Source organism: Acomys russatus, chromosome 13 (genome assembly GCF_903995435.1).
Source record: "Acomys russatus chromosome 13, mAcoRus1.1, whole genome shotgun sequence".
NCBI classification, from domain to species: Eukaryota; Metazoa; Chordata; class Mammalia; order Rodentia; family Muridae; genus Acomys; species Acomys russatus.
This window is the reverse complement of record NC_067149.1, coordinates 20,124,744-20,143,100: the sequence shown is the minus strand read 5'-3', so window position 1 is coordinate 20,143,100 and position 18,357 is coordinate 20,124,744. Positions and strand designations below refer to the sequence as shown.

The window sequence follows — 18,357 nt, the reverse complement described above, 5'->3', positions numbered from 1 at the left end:
GGACCTCTGCTCTCCACAGCCCTGTCCTCGACTCCCTTCTCCTCACCATCCATGAACTCCGCCTTTTCCTGTGCCAACACCAGCACCCTGCCCCGAGGACCCATGAGCCCCAGGACAACAGCGGGGCGGAGGAGGCAGCGAAGGAAAGAGCACCGAAGTTCTTGTGAGTAACAGGCTGTCTGCAGGCAGCACCAGCGTGGCTGAGTGAGGATGGGGCTGGAGGGTGAGACCGGGGTACTGTGCCGTCTCGACTGAGAGATGGCGCTTCAACAAACAGGGTTCAGCCTGGCCACCTGGTTGTGGTGTGGCTGCGCACTGGGAAACCCCTGAAGCCACTGTGTTCAGTATCTGATGCCTGTCACCAAGGGCCATGTAAGATCATTTCTATGATGCATTCAGGGAAACCCACAGGGACAGAAATAGGCTGAGGATAGATTGCCTGGGGCAAAATGCAGGTTCTGGGGCAATGGGTGAAGAGACAGTAGTTTCTTTTTTTTTTTTTTTTTTTTTTTTTGGTTTTGGTTTTGAGAGAAAGTCTCATTATGTGGCTCAGTCTGGCCTAGAATTCAGTCTTCCTACCTCGACCTCCCCAGTGCTGGGATTTCAGCCATGCCCCACCAGACCCATCTCTGGGTTCCTTTGAGAGGGGATGACAATACTTGAAGCCATCAAATTATACACTGAACGGGTAACCACTATTGTGTGGGGGAGTGAATATCAAATAAAGCTGTTACCCAGAGCTGGAGAGATGTCTCAGCAGGTAAGAGCGTTTACTGCCTTGGCAAAGAATCCATGTGCTGTTGTTCCCAGCACCCATGGCAGGTAGTTCACAATCACCTGTAACTCCACTTCAGGGGGAGCTCACACCCTCTTCTGGCCTCTGCAGATACCTGCACTTACATACACACCCCATGCCCCCACACGGACATATAAACGCGCACATAATTAAAACCAATAAGATAAATCTTAGAGAATAAGCTGTTACCAAAGCAGAAGAGGCATGTAGAACATAGACCACAAACTACAGCGCCACCCCAGTCCATCTCACTCTCCACGTTTTAGTTACCCACAGTCAACCACAGTCTGAAAATATTAAATAAGACAAATCTGGAAGTAGGCCATATGTTTTACATCATACACTGCTCTGAGCAGTATGGGAAAGGCTTTCGTCCAGTGCACGTGGTCCATCCTAGTATGTGAGCAGCACGTTTTCCAAGTCACTCTCTATCATCTCTGTTGGCCAGATTGGTTGGTGTCTGCTGCTCGGGTGACCCGTATTCTACTGAATAACCCCCAAAGGGCTGGGGTGTAGCTTAGACAGTGTGAAGTCCTGAGTTTTATTAGCCCCAGCACTGAGTAAATGAGCAAAGCATCCAGGATGGGCAGGTAGGAAGGTCAGAAGTTCAAGGTCATGCTCAGCTGCACAGAAAGATCAAGGCCAGTCTGGGCTACTTGAGACCCCTGTTTTCAAAACTAAACAAAAGGTGCTACAGTAGTGATTCTGGTACTCTGATGAGATCATACTGGTATAATAATTATATTTTACTGTTAGTTATAGTTAATCTCGCTCTTCCTGAGAGAGGTGAAACCTCTTCATAGAGTGTGTGTCCACGGTGCCTGTAGGCTTTGGTACTATCTTTAGTTTCAGGAATCCCCTGGGGTCTGGGAACAGGTGCCCTATGGATAAGGGGAGTGTTCTGGAATATAATAGATATTATAGGCACCCAGAACCTCTTGTCCCCAATGCCATCTCTCTTAGCCACTGCTTGTGCAGGGTAGACGTCATAGTGCCTCTGTAAAGACAAAGAAACCCAGGCCCAACCTTGGTAGTCCTGGCACTCCTGTTCACCTGCCCTTCTGGCTCTAGGGCCTTGTCAGTGGGCATCCCAGAAGCCTTGCCCGGGTTCATCTGAGCACGAGACCTTCCTGTCCCACAGTGTCACTGGCATCCAGCACAGTGGGACCCGGTGGGCAGATTGTTCATACGGAGACCACGGAAGTCGTGCTCTGTGGAGACCCCCTCAGTGGCTTCGGCCTCCAGCTCCAGGGAGGCATCTTTGCCACCGAGACCCTGTCCTCCCCACCCTTGGTGCGCTTTATTGAACCGGACAGCCCCGCTGAGAGGTGAGCCTACTGCTTCTGTGGGCCTCTATTCTAGTTCAGTGGGGAAACAGAGTCACAACCAAGGACCCCCAGCATTGCAAATGCACTTTATTTAATCAGCATATTGGCCCCATCACCAGCAAATGGCCCGTCACCTATTTTATAGTTGAGGAAGCTGAGGTTCAGAGTCACTCACTATGTAAACCCTGTCTGCCTGCAGTCAGAGGACTCTATGTATCTGGTAAGGACTATGGTACCATCTCCAGTGGACAGACAGATAAAAATGAGACCCAGCAATGTCAAACCCTTAGCTGGGGACAGGGCTGACTCCGGGAAAGCAGGAGCTGAGAGTGGGCTCCCACCTTGCCCCACACCTGGGGTTCTAGTCACCAGCTTCTTCTCTCCACCGGGCTCTGGGGGTTAGGTGTGGTCTGCTGCAGGTGGGGGACCGCGTCCTAGCCATCAATGGCATTGCCACTGAGGATGGGACTATGGAGGAAGCCAACCAGCTGTTGCGGGATGCTGCACTTGCCCGAAAAGTTGTTTTGGAGATCGAGTTCGATGTAGCAGGTGAGTAGGCCACTCAGCTATGCACACACACTCTGGGACCCCGCTCTCCTCATTTTGCCCTGAGACCATGCACAGTGCATGCCTAAGCCCTGCACATGGAGGAGGGAGTGCCACACGGGTGTCAGGAGGACTTGGAGTGGATGGCGTGCAGCTGGGACGTGGAATGCAGCTGAAAGACTCCGGACAGCTTATGTCAGGGCTCTGGTCCTGGGAGTTCTATACTATGTGGACAGGACACTGCCTCTCTCTGCCTTCGGCTTCCCCATCTGTCAAATAGTGGAAGTCAGGAGTGTGATATGAATCAGAGACAAGTTGTAAAATGCCTGATCCAAGTGGGCCAAGCTTTGCTACAGGCCCCGCACTGTCCAGCAGACCCCAGCTCTGGCCTCTGCCCTGTCTCTGTTCTGGAGACAGCACTCTGCTGTTTGGAGCCAACCTGTGGGCCCTCTGGGCCTCCGCCTCCCTTATCCATCAGATGAAAGCAGCGGAGTGGGGTTGGGATGGTCATTCTCTGAGACTGCTTCCCTCCCGACCCATGAGAAGCTAGAGTGGGTGCAAGACGCAGATCTCTGAGTGATTTTTTTTTTGGAGTCTCGCGTCACCCATGACGTTGGTTCACAGAGTCTGTCATCCCAAGCAGTGGGACCTTCCACGTGAAGTTACCCAAGAGGCGTGGTGTGGAGCTGGGCATCACGATCAGCTGTGAGTCACCCTACCTGGTTTACCCCAACGCTTCTCCACAGTGGGGTGCAGCCCCATTTCCTAGAAGGGAAACCAAGCCACATAGAGGTGAGCAGATCTGCTCACAGCCCCTCAGCCAGGAAGTAATGGGACCAGGGGTCAGCAGTGTCTTCTCCCACCCCCATCTTAAGCAGGTGCCCTTTAAGATTAAATTCACAAGCCAGGCATGGTGGTGCACACCTTTAATCCCAGCACTCAGGAGGCAGAGGCAGGTGGATTACTGTGAGTTCAAGGCCAGCCTGATCTACAAAACGAGTCTAGGACAGCCAAGGCTACACAGAGAAACCCTGTCTCAAAAAACAAAACAAAAAAACAAAAACAAAAACAAAAAACAAAAAAAGAAGAAGAAAAGAAAAGATTAAATTCACAGCCTGTCTCCCCTGCCCCACAGCAGCCAGCAGAAAGCGAGGGGAACCCCTGATCATCTCCGACATCAAGAAGGGCAGCGTGGCACACAGGTGGGACGCCACACGGGCAGGGATGTGGCCATGGGGGTGGGGCAGTCCCCTCCTGCACCAGGCTCCTCCCATCCCCCCACCCCACCCATGCAGGACTGGCACCCTCGAGCCAGGCGACAAGCTGCTGGCCATTGACAATATCCGCTTGGACCACTGTCCCATGGAGGATGCTGTGCAGATCCTGCGCCAGTGTGAGGACCTGGTCAAGCTGAAGATCCGGAAAGATGAGGACAACTCAGGTATGTGCCCAGGAGGCCGTGCCTGATGGCCAGCTGCTGGAGTCGGCTGGGAGGGCATCTGCAGGGATCCCAGCTTCCCACATCCCCCTGCTGCGGGGCCCTCAGCAGCCACTGTGAGGTCCTCAGAGTGTGAGATGTTGGCAGGATTGCTGTGCAAGGGCTGATATCTGAGCAGCTGGTGGTTACCCCTCTTGTGGGTTGTGGAGTTGGCCCTGGCACAACAGAGGCGTGCCTAAACTGGTGATCAGCGAAACTAAAAGGAAAGAGGCAAAAAGAGAGTGGTGAGGCCTGTGTTAAGTGAAGCGTGAACCCCATAGTCAGGCAGTCTGGAGCCCTTGCCCTGGAGAAGAAGCCACTGGTGGCCTGTTTTGTTTTCATTCTTCCCTCCCTACCTTTCCCCTCATCTCCTGTCCTTTCTCCTTTCCTGCTTTTTTTTTTTTTTTAATATTTTAAAATGTATTTTGTTTTTATGTGTATGGGTGTTTTGTCTGCATGTATGTGTGTCAGTGCACCACGTGCATGCCTGGTGCCCAGGGAGACCAGAAGAAAGCATCGGATCCCCTGGAACTGAAGTTACAGGTGGTTGTGAGCAGACTTGTGAATCCTGGGGACTGAACACAGGTTCTTTATTAGAGCAGCAAGTGCTCTTAACTCCTGAGTCGCCTCTCCAGCCCCTCCTTTCAGTTTTTCCTCCTAACCCTTTTCTTTTCTCTTTGCCTTCACCCTTTCTTCCCTCCACCTTCCCTTCCTTCTTCCCTCCCTCCCTCCCCTTCCCTCCCTCCTCCTTCCCTCCCTCCCACCCTCCCTTCTCTCTCCCTTCTCTTTGCTGCAAATCTTGGGTTGCTGTGGGTGGCATGTGAAATCTGTGTTTTCAAATCTTGGTTCCACATTTCTGTAGCTTTTACTTTTATTTTTTTACATTTCCCCCCCCTTTCCTTCATGGCATCTGGGCAGCGGGCTGGGAACCTGAGGTGGCCTCCAGGTCCCCAGGTTGTACCCCCTTGAAGGCCTAAGCAGGTGTGTGAGGGCTGGTTGAAGAGTGCAGAAACTGGGGAGGGGGGAGGGATGGGCCGCAGCCCCGCTTCCTGCTGGGCCTTACCCTTAGGCTGCCTGTCGGCTTGCAGATGAGCAGGAGAGCTCTGGCGCTGTCAGCTACACAGTGGAGCTGAAGCGCTATGGCGGACCCCTGGGCATCACCATCTCCGGCACAGAGGAACCTTTCGACCCTATCATTATCTCTGGCCTCACCAAGCGTGGCCTGGCTGAAAGGTAAATCAGGACACAGGGAAGGCCTGGGGACCCCCCACCCACCCACCCAGGGAGCAGGAAGTGGGCTTTGGGACCAGCCAAATCTAGATGTTTACTTCTGTTCCAGCACTGAGCAGCTCAAGGGCAATCACATCCTCTCTGAGGACACACTCTCTGTCCTTAGCACGAAGTTTGGTCCAGCCCAGGAGCTGGGGCAGAGAAGATGAGGGCAGAGGGGACCACAGCTAAAGGGTCCAGCCAGGCCAAGCCTGGGCTTACCTTCAGCTGCCTCCCAGATTGTGTTCCCTGAACAGCCAGCACTATGAGGCCTCGATATATCTGAATATCAGGGATAGTGTCCCATTGCTAGGGCCCCACATGAGGCTTATCCTGAGGCCCTGAGGCTGCTGGCCTGCTGGCTACTTAAAAGTGTCTCTGGACTGTGCCAGGAAAGGAGTCCTGAGAGGAAACCATCTTGCCGCCTCTGGGTATGGTTGACAGAGGTGAAGTGGACCCAGGTGGGTCAGTCCCAGCTTTCTGTCTCAGTTGTGCAAGGAATGAGTCAGGGACACCAGGAAGGGTGAGTTCCCCTGCACAGCAGGGCGAGGCGCTAGCTTGAATGAGACCTGAGCACCCAGCGCATCTGAGGCTGGGCCTCTCCTGGAGTGCCATCTGCTGGACTCTAAAGAGATTGCCGGGACCTAGTGGACTATGCTGTCTCTACACAGCATGGTTCACAGCTTTCCTGGCAGAGCTGCATAGCCCAGAGCAACTGCAGTACAATCAGACTTGTACTCCAAGGCAGCTTTCTAGTAACCACATTCAAAAATTTAAGTGAAAAGAAATTAATATTAAATACATATGTATTTCAACATGTAATCAGTTTGCATCTTTTAAAGTTAGCATGCAAAGTAACAGGTTTCGTCGTAACATTTTCCTATCTATATGCCACCATTACACTTTGTTCTTACTCCTCCCCCTCACCCACTGCCATCCCCTATCCCTCTGCCTGCCTCTTCCTCATCCCCTCCCATTCAGGTCTCAAGTGTCCACCCATCACCCTCTACTCTTCTCTGTCTCCCTGCTCCTGTAAGCTGGGGTCCCTGTCATGGCTGGCCTATCATTTTTATAGCCTACCCCCATATATAATTTTGAATCTAGCTCCCATATATGAGAGAAAGCATTTGTGATTTGTCTTTCTGAGTCTGGCTTATTTTGCTCAGCTTATTTCCATAGTTCCCACAAATTCTGTTTTTGTTTTGTTTTCTTTTCTTTTAAAAGAATTGTTAAAGTCACATTCATTTGTGTATACATGCACATCTCTGTGGTATGACATAGAGTCCTAGGGCACATGCCTAAGACACTTGCTATGTAGACCAGACTGACCTTGAACTCGTAGATATCTGCCTGCCTCTGCCTCCCAAATGCTGGGGATTAAAGATGTGCACCACCGTGTTAGGCACCTGTTTTCAGTTTTTTGAGAAGCCTCAACATCGATTTCCTTAGCAAGATCCAGGCAAGCCTGTGCTACATAGCGAGACCTGTGCTACATAGCGAGTCCTGTCTCAGAACAAACCAGGAGGAAGCGAATGACCTTGGGTTGATTCAAGGGAAGCGTAAAGCCTAGAATCCAGGAGAGAGTTGCCCAGAGGAAGTTCTGAGGTTGACTTGGATCCCTCACCTCTCTCCCTCGATCCCTCTCTTCCCACCCCTCCCGACGACCCCCCAGAGTGTGCCTCTGTGCCTGACTCTGCTTCCCTCTTCTACACACTTGGGGCCTTGCCTTGGGCCTTCTGTGGGATATTTAAAGGCAGGACCCTCTGAGGCCCTGAGCATCTTGGGCCTCATTCGTGCTGTGTCCACTCCTCAGGACGGGTGCCATCCATGTGGGGGACCGCATCCTGGCCATCAACAGCGTGAGCCTCAAGGGCCGGCCCCTGAGTGAGGCCATCCACCTTCTGCAGGTGGCAGGGGAGACCGTCACGCTGAAGATCAAGAAACAGCTGGACCGTGAGCCTTACCCCTTCCTGGGGACTTCCTGGCCTACAGAGATAGGGCAGCCCTGGGTCAGGCTGTGTGCCGTCGACCCAGAGAGGGGGTGGGGCCCTGGACCAGCTTGATGAGGAGGTCTAGAGAGAGGAGATCTATGCCTCGGTGACATGGTGCAGTGTGGGGTACATTCTGCGTCCAAATCATGCTCCTCATTGCTTTGTCACTCTTCTGGTTCTTGCATGTCCCTGTGCCCTGTGTTCTGTGTGTGCTACCGTTTACCTGAGCCTTGAGGCCTTGCTTTAATTTGGGAATCCAGTGTTGTTCACTGTATGACCTGTTGTTCAAGCCTCTCAAGCCTCAGTTTACTTACTAGTATGTCCTACCAACGTGGCACCAGCCGGGCTGTCAAGTGCCTGGGAGTTCCCAGAAGTGGGGAAACTGAGGCTCACAGACAGACCGTCTGTGTTTCTGAGGTCATAGGTGGTACTCATTCTCTTCCCAGGACCTCTTCTCCCCCGCCAGTCAGGCAGCCTCAGTGAGGCCAGTGACGTGGACGAGGATCCCCCCGAGGCCCTCAAGGGAGGCTTGCTGACAACCCGCTTCTCACCCGCTGTACCCAGCGTGGACAGCGCTGTGGAGTCCTGGGGCAGCTCTGCCACAGAGGGTGGCTTTGGGGGCCCAGGTAATAAAGCAGGGACCTGGGGCAAGCTTTTTTGAAGGTGATCTTGCTGCCTGCTCTTCCTGGCACCTTCTCTGCCTGTTAGCCTTTTCCTTCAGAGAAGGCTCCTGAGGGCACCCTGACTAACTCCGTCCATTACCTGCCATTCAGAGGGACCTGCAGTCCTGTCTTTCCTCATATGAGCTCAGGACAGAGCTGCTTTTATTTCTGCTGTCTCTCTCTCTGTATCCCCATACCTAGCACACAATAGGTGTCAGTTCATGTTCCATTTGAAGATGAGAAGGCAGACAATGCCCTCCTTGCCCATGTGGTCGAGGCTCACTGGTACTGGCCCTTAGCCTGTGATTGAGGCTCAGAGAATTAGCAGAGAGGCCTCCATGAGTTCTTGGTAGATCCATACTCCATTGCAAAGTTAGGGCCTTTGGCTCTCTCAGAGTCCCCATCCCAAGCTCCAATCCCTGTCTCCCATACACAGGGCTGAGCAGGTAGATCTGGGAGTGTGGTCCAATTAGAAACTCCCTTTCAAGGAGGTCCTTGAGCAGGTCAGCCTCTGGAACCTCAGTGTTAACTGCTGGCTGGATGGGTGGGTGTTCCAAGGGCTTACTAGGCTGACAGAGACTCCTGGGTCTCTCGGTGGTTACTTTAGCCTGTGAGGAGCACAGATCTACTCACTGACATCCCATTGCTGGGAATGAGGGAAGGCAAGGATAGAGCTAAGGTCTCTCTCTCTCTCTCTCTTTCTCTCTCTCTGTCTGTCTCTCTCTCTGTCTCTTTCTCTCTTCTCTCTCCCCACCAGGCTCCTATACTCCGCAGGGGGCAGTCCGGAGTATGACTCCCCAGGAGTGGCGTTCCAGCAGACTGAAGAGTAGCCCCCCACCCCTTGAGCCCCGGAGGACGAGTTACACACCGGGCCCTACTGATGAGAGCTTTCCAGAGGAGGAGGAGGGGGACTGGGAGCCACCGATGAGGTCTGTGGTGGGAACACCTGTGGTGTGGGGCGGGAAGATAGCCAGAAGGTAGCAACACCAGGACCAGGGAGTTAGGAGGACAGAAGATCTGTGCTGAGCTTAGCTGGAAAGGACGCCCTGTGGAAAGACAGCAGCTGACATGTCCTGGTGAGGCAGCAGCCTGCCTTGTTCCTCCTGGGTCTGTGAATAGCTGTGTTCAGAAATAGAGCACCAGACTCAGAATTCGAACCCAGACCCCCTCCTCGGATCAGGGTGCCTGAGGCGCAACCCTCAGTTCACAGCCATCCGCCCTGGGCTGTGCATGTTGCGTGTGTAGAACTGGGCTCATGCAGCGAGCAGCCAGCTCCCGCAGAATGGGTTCCCACAGCAAGCACCCATGCCTCCTCTGCTGGCACTCACCTCTCTACTCTGTGCTGCATTGTCAACTCCTTAAATGAAGACTTTATAAATCACAGTGTGGCGAATGTCAAAGGGCTCTGAGAGCTGGCAGGGCAACACAAAGACTGTAGTGCATCCTGCAAGCTTGGTGTTAGCTGCCGACGGACCACACAGTGTGGGCTGGCAGGATGGGTGCTGCCGCTCCTCTCCAGCACAGATATGCCGTCTTCTCCATCCATCAGTGTCCTAGCTGGTTCTGGCTCTGTCCTGTCACTGTCCCATGGTGCCATGTGTCTGGGTGGGGCCAGGGACTGTCTTCTGGGGCTCTCCCATGGATCTTTCTGTCTGTCTCTGTCTTCTGTCTGTCCGTCTGTCTTTCTTCCCAGGCGTCCTGTGTCACCGCTCTCCACCCCGTCTCATCTGCCCCTGTTCTAATTGGCCACCAACAGTCTTGGTTGCCCCTAACTTCGTCTCCCCTCCCCCCCATTCTGTGTCACCAACCACTGCCCTGGGGCCCCAGCACTGCCACCGAGGACACCCGCCTGCCTGCCTGCCCACCCTATGGCCCTTGGAGCTCAGCACTGGGCCCTGGGCAACGAAGACTCCTCAGGCCCAGCCCGCCCACCCTACCGCCTACCAGGAGTTGACGCTGTGGTTCCTGTTGCAGCCCAGCCCCTGGCCCTGCCCGAGAGGAGGGCTTCTGGAGAGTTCTTGGAGAGGCCCTTGAAGACCTGGAGTCCTGTGGTCAGTCGGAACTGCTAAGGGAGCTGGAGGTACTGACACCTGGCCAAGGGGCCTGTGAGGGCACCATGTCTGGACATACTGGAGGGCTAGGGACATCTACTGATCAATGGGGCCATGCTCCTTTGTCACCTGGGGATGTGTAGTATCTATCTGTCTTGTTGCTGTGACAAGAATACCTGACAAAAGCCACTTTAAAAAGGAAGGGTTGGGCCAGGCGTGGTGGCACACGCCTTTAATCCCAGCACTCAGGAGGCAGAGGCAGGCAGATTGCTGTGAGTTTGAGGCCAGCCTGGTCTACAAAGTGAGTCCAGGACAGCCAAGGCTACACAGAGAAACCCTATCTCGAAAAAAAAAAAAAAAAAAGGAAGGGTTGGGGTTGAAGATAACTTTATTCAGACCCCAGAAACCCATGTAAATGGAGAGTAGTGATGGCAGCTTCTGGGAGAAGTCAGGGGATCCCCAGACCTAGCTAGTTAGCCAGCCTAGGCATTATGAGTCTAGCTCTAGGCTTGATTGAGAGATCATGCCTCAATGAGTAAGAAGGAAGAGCAATTGGGCCGATTCTGGCCATCAACCTTGGACCGCCACTCTCCACATGCCCTCAGACACACATGCCTGTGCATCCACATCCTGGTGCACATATCCCCGTGCAAATATGCATCCTCGCATATGCGTACCACGTATCCACACATGAGAAATGGAAAGGGGGGAAAGGATTTATTTTGGCCCACAATTCCAGAATGCAGTCTCTCATGACGTGGAAACCACAGCAGCTTGGCCATGGTGGTTGCTGCCCCTGCAGTGATGGAGCAGAGACCTGTATACTGTGCTCGGCTGTCTTCACTTTTATTCAGTCCAGAACTCTGGCCCAAGGGTTGGTACCACCCATATTCAGAGTGGATCCTCCCGCTTCACTTAACCCACTGTAGTCGACATGTCCACAGGCTTATCTCGTGGCTGGTTCTGAACCCTGACGGTATTAGCTATTACAGCGTGTGTGCTCTCACCCAGGCACCCTGGGTGTAAAGGGGTGTTTACACACAGGCAGGTGTGAGGGACATGCACACACATGCAAAGTGTCTCTAGGATGTCTGAGTATGCCATGGAGGTGGCCTGAGGCCATCCTGCTGTCTTTATGGATGTGTGCTGTATGCACACATGGCATGGGTGATGGGAGGCCACAGGGGCCAGCTTTGGGTGTGGACAGCATCACTCACATGGGGGACAGAGGGATCTGACAACCCCATTCTGAGTTCAGTTTTGAGAGCAATTGAAAGCTCTGCTTCATCTGGGGTACCCTCACCTCATTTGATTCTGGCATTGCTGATTGGGGCCACTCCCCATTTCATCAGGTTTGCTAATGACCAGGTTTAAAAAAAACTCCTGTTTTGGTTTTTTTTTTTTTTTTAATCTTTCCCATTTTTTTTTCTGACTTGCTCATTTTGATATTCATTTTCTTAGGCTTTTTTTTTTTTTTTTTTTTTTTTTTTTTTTTTTTTTATGTGTAAGCAACGATGCTTGTCCCGGTTTCTTTTCTATTTAATCTACACTTTTTTTCCTTCATATAATACACTTTCAAAGCTATGAGTTGACCTGAAAGCACTGATTTGGTTGTGACCCCCACCGGTTTTATTTGTGGGACCCTAGTTGTCTACTTAGTATCTAGTATTTTAATGTTTTCCACTGTCATGTTGACTCAAACTTTTGAAATCTATGAAAATGAAGGTTTGGGTTGTGTCAGTCAAGGTTTCTGTGGCTGTGATAAACACCAGGACAAAAAGTATTTGGGGAGGAAAGGACTTCTTTCACCTTACTCTTCCACGTCATAGTGCCTCATGCAGTGGAGGCAGGAACTGGTGCAGAGGCGGTGCAGGAGCTCTGCTTACTGGCTTGCTCCTCGTGGCTTGCTTACTTTGCTTTCTTACATAGCCCAGAGGTAGCATCTTCCACAGTGAGCTGTGTCCTCCCATATCAATCACCAAACAAGGAAATGCACCTCAGGCTTGCCCATGGGCCAATCTGACGGAGACATTTTCTCAACCAATGCTCCATCTTCCAGCATGACTCTTCGCTTGTGTCAAGTTGACATAGAAGTAGCCAGTACAGGGCTTTCAGCTGCTGATTGACTTCTTTATCTTCCACTGCACTAAGCCTTTCTTTGACTGTGTTTAACCCACTTCCTAGAAATTATGTCTCAATTTCTGCGCCTTTTATCTCCCTAACATCTCTGCTTTTCACGTCTTGAGATTTTCTTTCTTACATTTCTTTCTTACATTTTTAGCTTTTTTTTTTTTTTTTTTTCCTTAACTTTCCTTTATGTTTCAGGCAGGCTTAAAGTTTCTCTTGTATTTTCTATTAGTTCCCGCCCCCAGGATGCAGGTTTGCCTGTCTGTTGTGCCTGTGGTCAGAGTGGGTTTGCCTGTCTGTTGATTCTACAGTCATGGTTCAGATTCTGTTGCTGGGTCTGTGGTCACGTAGGCTTTTCAGTTTCATTGCTGCAACTGTTTTAGCTGCGGTTGCCCAGGGACACTGTGCTCTGGGTGCTGACCTGTCTCTGAGGTCTCAGGCCTTTGAGGTTTGGCCCATTATCTTCTCAGCTCAATCTTTCTGCAATACAGAAGCCAGATTTAGCTCCACATTCATGCAGAGGTGAAGGTGCCACAAGTAACTTCCCCCACCCCATGCCCAGTCACGCATTGGCACCCATGCACTGGCAAGCAGGTGCTTTTTCGTCCCCACCCAGACACAACAACTTCTTGCTTTGAGTCAGCATTTGTTTCTCTGAGTGGTACCTAGCCGTTAACATACATTTCAGACCCATTATCTTCCTTAGGCCTCTGAATTTCATAAATAAATGGTTCCCCTTCCACTTAGACTTGTCTTCACATTTCTCATTCTTAATTTTTAGGAAAATGTTTAAGTCTTAACTCTCTCTGTGGTTGGATAGAAATGTGAGTTACCTCCATCAGCTCAGTCTATGTATTACCTGGATGTTCTAAGGGTCTAAGAGTGTGTGTGTGTTTCGGGGGGGGGGTGGGTGGGATGACAAAGGCAGACAGAGAGACAGAGACAAAGAGACAGACAGACATGGGGTGGGGAGCACAAACCCTTGCATACTTTGCCAGAGGTCAATGTTGGGAGTCTTCACCACATTTTTTTCCTTAATGGTTTGTTTACTTTTATTTTATGTGTATGGGTGATTTGGCTCCATGTATATGTGCCCTACATATGTGCCCACAGAGGAAAGGGCATCAGAACCTTTATAACGGCAGTTACATAGGTTGTGAGTGTCATGTGGGTGCTGGGAACTGAATCCAGGTCTTCTGCAAGAGCAGCTGATGCTCTTGACCACTGAGCCATTTCTCCAACCTTTTTTTTTTTTTTTTTTTTTTCCCCTCCAATCCTTCTAATTTGAGACAGGGTCTCTTAACTGACCCTGGGGCTTACCATTTTGGCTAGACTATCTGGCCCCAGGGATCTGCATTCCCATCCCCGCCCCCCACAGCCCTAGGGTTATAGATGTGCGCTACCATGCCTTTACACAGGTTCTTGGGACTTCAGCTCAGGGCTTCATGCTGTGCAGTGAGCACTTGTCCCATTGAGCTACCACATAAAGACTCTTCTCTCTAAGGACTCTGATCCCTGGTCTGTCCTGGTGGACCTTGGCTCTCCAGGAAGTCAGAGATGTGGAAAGGCACCTGCATCCACTCCACCAAGGTTCTCCCCCTAGAGTCCTATCTCCCTCCTCCCCTCCTTCCTGAAAGCTTGGCTGGCCCTAAGACAGTTGCCTTCTCAGTCTCCCTTGCAATTAGAAAGTCATCAGTGCCCTACAGAACTATATGCTAAAGTGGAAACTCAGCTACCACAAAGAGAGGCATTTCTAGGCTGTGGAGAGATCTGTGTGCCTAGGGAGTTGAATTATTACAGTGGGGGAGGCTCATCCTCTTGCTTTGGCACCATGTGGTCTGTGGATGTCCCTTTCCGGATGGGATGTTTTCAGCACACACTCACAGGCTGTGCACTTCTGACTCTGCCCACTGCTCCAGCCTGTCCCCACAGCTCTGCTGCTTTCTCTATGCTTGTCCAGGTGACCCCTTTTCCTTTGACTTTTGCTTGGCAACTCCATGGTCCCATCATGTCCTTCCTGGCCACCATTGCCACCATTCCCACCTAAATATGCACATCTGTTCCTGTTACTTTCTCCACCGATTACCAGCTCCAGAGTCACCCTGTGATCACCATAGGATAAAAAAATCACATACTTAAAAAAAAAAAAAGTCACATACTTACTATAAGCTGGTGGGTACGGTACCCTCTGGGCTTTTCCACAGGCCAAGGGCACTCTTGTGTCCCCTTCCTGTTCTTTGACATGCCAGCTCTGGAGGCATCGCTAACTCTTCCTTCTATCCTAGACTCTCACTTCCCATGATCCTTGCTGATACAAGCTGAGACACAGAACACCAACCGTCAAGTCAGATTCTGAATTCAAATTCTCTCACTAAACCTATTTGTCTGTAAAAACAGAAAAGGGCTTGGCACTACAGAACACGAGATAGGTTAAACTTGTAATTGCTGAGAACTGAGCCTGGCACGTAGCAGACATGAGTCTGTCACTGACCCCTAGAGGCTCTTGTTCTGATCCTGTGATTGGTCAACAAATCCCAAGGCCAGGGACCTCATCCCTCATCCGCTGTGTTCACCCTGTGACTGAGTGCCTGCCTGACAGAGCCGGATGGAGTAAGTATATGGTGTCTGAGTGGCAACCGTGTTCCCACAGGCTTCCATCATGACAGGCACTGTACAGACTGTGGCTGTGGATAGCAGGCCTGGCTGTCGGCCCTGGCGCCGGAGCAGGGAGGTCCGAACATCCCCTGAAGAGCTGCTGCTGCCAACGCCCCTGGAGATGCACAGGGTGGGCACTGGGGTTGGGGGCTGCAGGCAGGCACAGAGCACGGGTGGGGGGGACTGGTACCAGGAGGACCTTATCTGCTTGGGATGATGAGGGCTCCCATCCCTTGTTGGGCTTTATTCTTCCTCACTGAAAAACAGTGACTAGGGGCTGGAAGGATGACTCAGCAGCCAAGAGTACTGGCTGCCCTTTCAGGGCACCCAGGTTTGATTTCCAACACCCAGAGCAGAGAGAAACCATCCCTTCTTCTGGCCTCCAAGGGCATCAGCTACACAAGGGGTCCACAGGCATGCGTGCAGACAAAATATCACACACATAAAATAATTAAAAATTTAAAAAATGAAGCCAGCCAACCAACCAACAACAACAAAAACACTCAGGGATTTTATTAGGTTAGGTTTTCTGTAACTCTTACCATTTGAGTAATTACAGCCCACACCTACATACAGACAGCTCCGTGATACACAAAGGACACACATCCCTATATGCATGTATGCATATACAAATATGTATGTTACACATGCACGTCTATACACACATAATAATGTTACCATTACATATGTGTGTGTGTGTGTGTGTGTGTGTGTGTGTGTGTGTGTGTGTGTATGTATAAACAGTCCTATCTACAGGTTCTGAACTCAGTCCACCAACACATCAGAAGTATTCAGGGGAAAGCTGGGCATGGTGGTACAGGTCTCTTAACCCCAACAGTTGGGAGGCAGAGGCCATTGGATCTCTGTGAGTTCAAGGCCAGCCTAGTCTACATGACAAGTTCCTGGCCATCCAGAGCTATATAGAAAAGCCTTATCTAAAAAAAAAAAAAAGATAGTAGGGTGAGGGTGAGGCGATATCTGTACTGAACATAGGCTGACTTTGGACTTCATTCCTGGAGCTGTGCAGGGTGAATCATCTATGTAGCACCAACAGTGAACCAGTTCTTAGAAGCCTTCTGGAGATGACTTGAAGAGGCGGGCAGGCAGGCACAGGTCCTGTGCAGACCCTACATCACTGAGTGTCTGCAGTTTGGGGGATCCTCATAGGATCCAGGAGCTGGTGCCGCTGCAGGCAGATGACAGATATCACCTTCCTACCCCCATTTGCACCTGTGTGTATCTATCTATATGAGAACCAAGACATCAGAGCACACACCAAGTCTAGGGGTCTGTGGGGGGAGGGGAGTAAAAACACCACGATTCAATGCTCCCCTTTGTAAGGGATCCCTTAGGTCTGGGACCTGCAGGCTGTGTATGTACACAGCAAGATGAATGTCACAGGGCACAGGCTCAACACACTGCTGAGGGCAGCCTGGTGTATGGCGAGCCATAGGCTGGGCCTGGGTCCCAGGGACATACTAGGGATTGGACCAAAAGTCATTCCTTCTCCTCCTCCTCCTCCCAGGTGACCCTGCACAAAGACCCTATGCGCAATGACTTTGGCTTCAGTGTCTCAGATGGCCTCCTGGAGAAGGGTGTCTATGTCCACACCGTTCGCGTTGACGGGCCAGCCCAGCATGGAGGCCTGCAGCCCTTTGACCGACTCTTGCAGGTAAATCAGGGGGCCCACAGCACTGGCCCAGGGTCAGAGCCCCATTCTCCCTGTGAAAGTGCCTGGGAAGACCAGTGGGAAGAGTCAGGCGATGCTTCTCACATCAGAGCTGGGGTTCCACTTGCTGTTGACTCCCTGGTGCATGGAGGGCACAGTCTGGTAACTGTCCCTCTGAGACAAGTGACCTCCTCAGACTCCATGAGGAAGGAAATCACCTTGTTTTCCTGTCTTCACTCTAAAACATTATGTGACAGGTCCCTTCCCAGCCTACTGGCCAGAGCCAGTCATATGATCTTCTAACAGAAAGGGATCCTGGAAAAAAAAAAAAAAAAAAGCTTTGCCTAACTTAGCTATTTTTGTTCCCTTGTTGATTTGTTCTATTTGTACTAAATGTACCTAATTTATGTTTTTTGCTATTTCTGGGTTGGGGCAGGACTTTATTTCGGGAAAATCACACAGTTTTGATGTATCAGTGAAAAATACAGCTCTCACCTCAAAGGGGATGAGAACCATGAGTGGTTGAAATCAATAGTTTTTTTAAAAAAAATATTGGTGGATAATCAGGTAGGCTAGTTACAGCAAATCAGAAATCCATGCTTTAGGCCTCAGATGCCAGGGTTGGTGGAAGCTAGTGGTCCCTTGATCATTAGGTCAGGCATAGAGATGCCTATTCAGTGGGACTTCGAGATAAATTTCAAGCTTTGGTCCCGCAATGTCTCCACCTTTCTCCAACACTAGTCAGACATATATGTGCAGCTTCTTTCCAGAACTTTCACTCACCGGGACTCTGTCCCTTGGCTGTGCACTGTGCAGGTCAACCATGTTCGTACTCGGGACTTCGACTGTTGTCTAGCGGTTCCGCTCCTGGCGGAGGCTGGGGACATCCTAGAGCTGGTCGTCAGCCGCAACCCACTGGCACAGAGCCGCAGGACACCACGAGCACCAGGCCCCAGCAGTCCTCAGATGCTCTGAGGTCATGGTGAAACTCAGCCGGAGGGTTGGTCTCCATTCATCCACTTGTGGGTCTGCAGATCCCACACCTGGTAGAGTGGCATCTTCAAGTTGGATCTTAAAGATGCTCAAAGAACCCCATGTAAAAGGGGGTCAGCCCTGCTGCTCAGCCAGGAGAGACCACAGTCGCCTCAGAGCAGCAACAGGAGTGGGGACAGCCCAGCTCAGTGTGGGAACTGGGATGAGCTGCTGGTGTTTTCCAATCCTGGGAGGTTAGTCAGCAGGAGGTAGACAGCCCAGTTCTGTGGCAGGAGGCATTCGGTGACCCAGCTATACAGATGGTACCCGGTACATGGGGACTCTGTGGGGACTCTGCTACCAGGAAGGATGTGGCACAAGGAGAGCAGTGTCCTCCCTTCTCCCAAATCTTGGAGTTCCAAGAGCCTCCAGAATCTAACGACCACATTGGGAAACCCCAATTAGGGACATCTGGGGTGCCAGGGAATGTTAATCCCTTCTTTCGGGCCAGTGGTTCAATCATTTCAGCCTCGTGGGTGATTCTGAACCCCAGAACAGAGCTCTGGCCATCAACCTTCCTGTGCCACAAGTCCTTAGGCCAAGTCCCCCTGCAGAGAAGGGCACTGCTCGGTGAAAGGTCCAGGAGTATCCACTCACCTGCCATTACAACAGCTCTGGAAAACCATGGGAATAAGGCTGAGTCACTGCTCTGACCCTACCCCCATCAGTGGAAGGGAGGAAGAGGAAGAGGAAAAAGAAGCTGAGATGGAGGGAGACCAGCTGAAGGAGGAGAGAGCGGCAAGAGAGCGCAGTG

The 18,357-nt window shown here is 51.4% G+C and overlaps 1 protein-coding gene across 4 annotated transcripts in view; it reads left to right on the top strand.

The window, feature by feature from the left end:
* Positions 1 to 17,883, top strand: part of Grip2 (glutamate receptor interacting protein 2) — a 45,161-nt gene extending 27,278 nt beyond the window's left edge. For 2 of the 4 annotated variants that reach the window (XM_051154920.1, XM_051154922.1), the window contains exons 11-24: positions 20 to 163; positions 1,938 to 2,124; positions 2,528 to 2,673; positions 3,295 to 3,375; positions 3,806 to 3,872; positions 3,966 to 4,111; positions 5,236 to 5,380; positions 7,230 to 7,369; positions 7,854 to 8,033; positions 8,827 to 8,998; positions 10,044 to 10,149; positions 14,898 to 15,032; positions 16,428 to 16,574; positions 17,388 to 17,883. In XM_051154920.1, the coding sequence (XP_051010877.1) occupies positions 20 to 163; positions 1,938 to 2,124; positions 2,528 to 2,673; positions 3,295 to 3,375; positions 3,806 to 3,872; positions 3,966 to 4,111; positions 5,236 to 5,380; positions 7,230 to 7,369; positions 7,854 to 8,033; positions 8,827 to 8,998; positions 10,044 to 10,149; positions 14,898 to 15,032; positions 16,428 to 16,574; positions 17,388 to 17,546 (1,955 nt within the window). In that variant the 3' untranslated portion in view covers positions 17,547 to 17,883. Of the gene's footprint in view, positions 1 to 19; positions 164 to 1,937; positions 2,125 to 2,527; positions 2,674 to 3,294; positions 3,376 to 3,805; positions 3,873 to 3,965; positions 4,112 to 5,235; positions 5,381 to 7,229; positions 7,370 to 7,853; positions 8,034 to 8,826; positions 8,999 to 9,762; positions 10,014 to 10,043; positions 10,150 to 14,897; positions 15,033 to 16,427; positions 16,575 to 17,387 lie in introns of those variants that run through there. The other 2 variants (XM_051154921.1, XM_051154923.1) reach the window with 2 other exon arrangements.
* Positions 17,884 to 18,357: the final 474 nt, after the last annotated feature.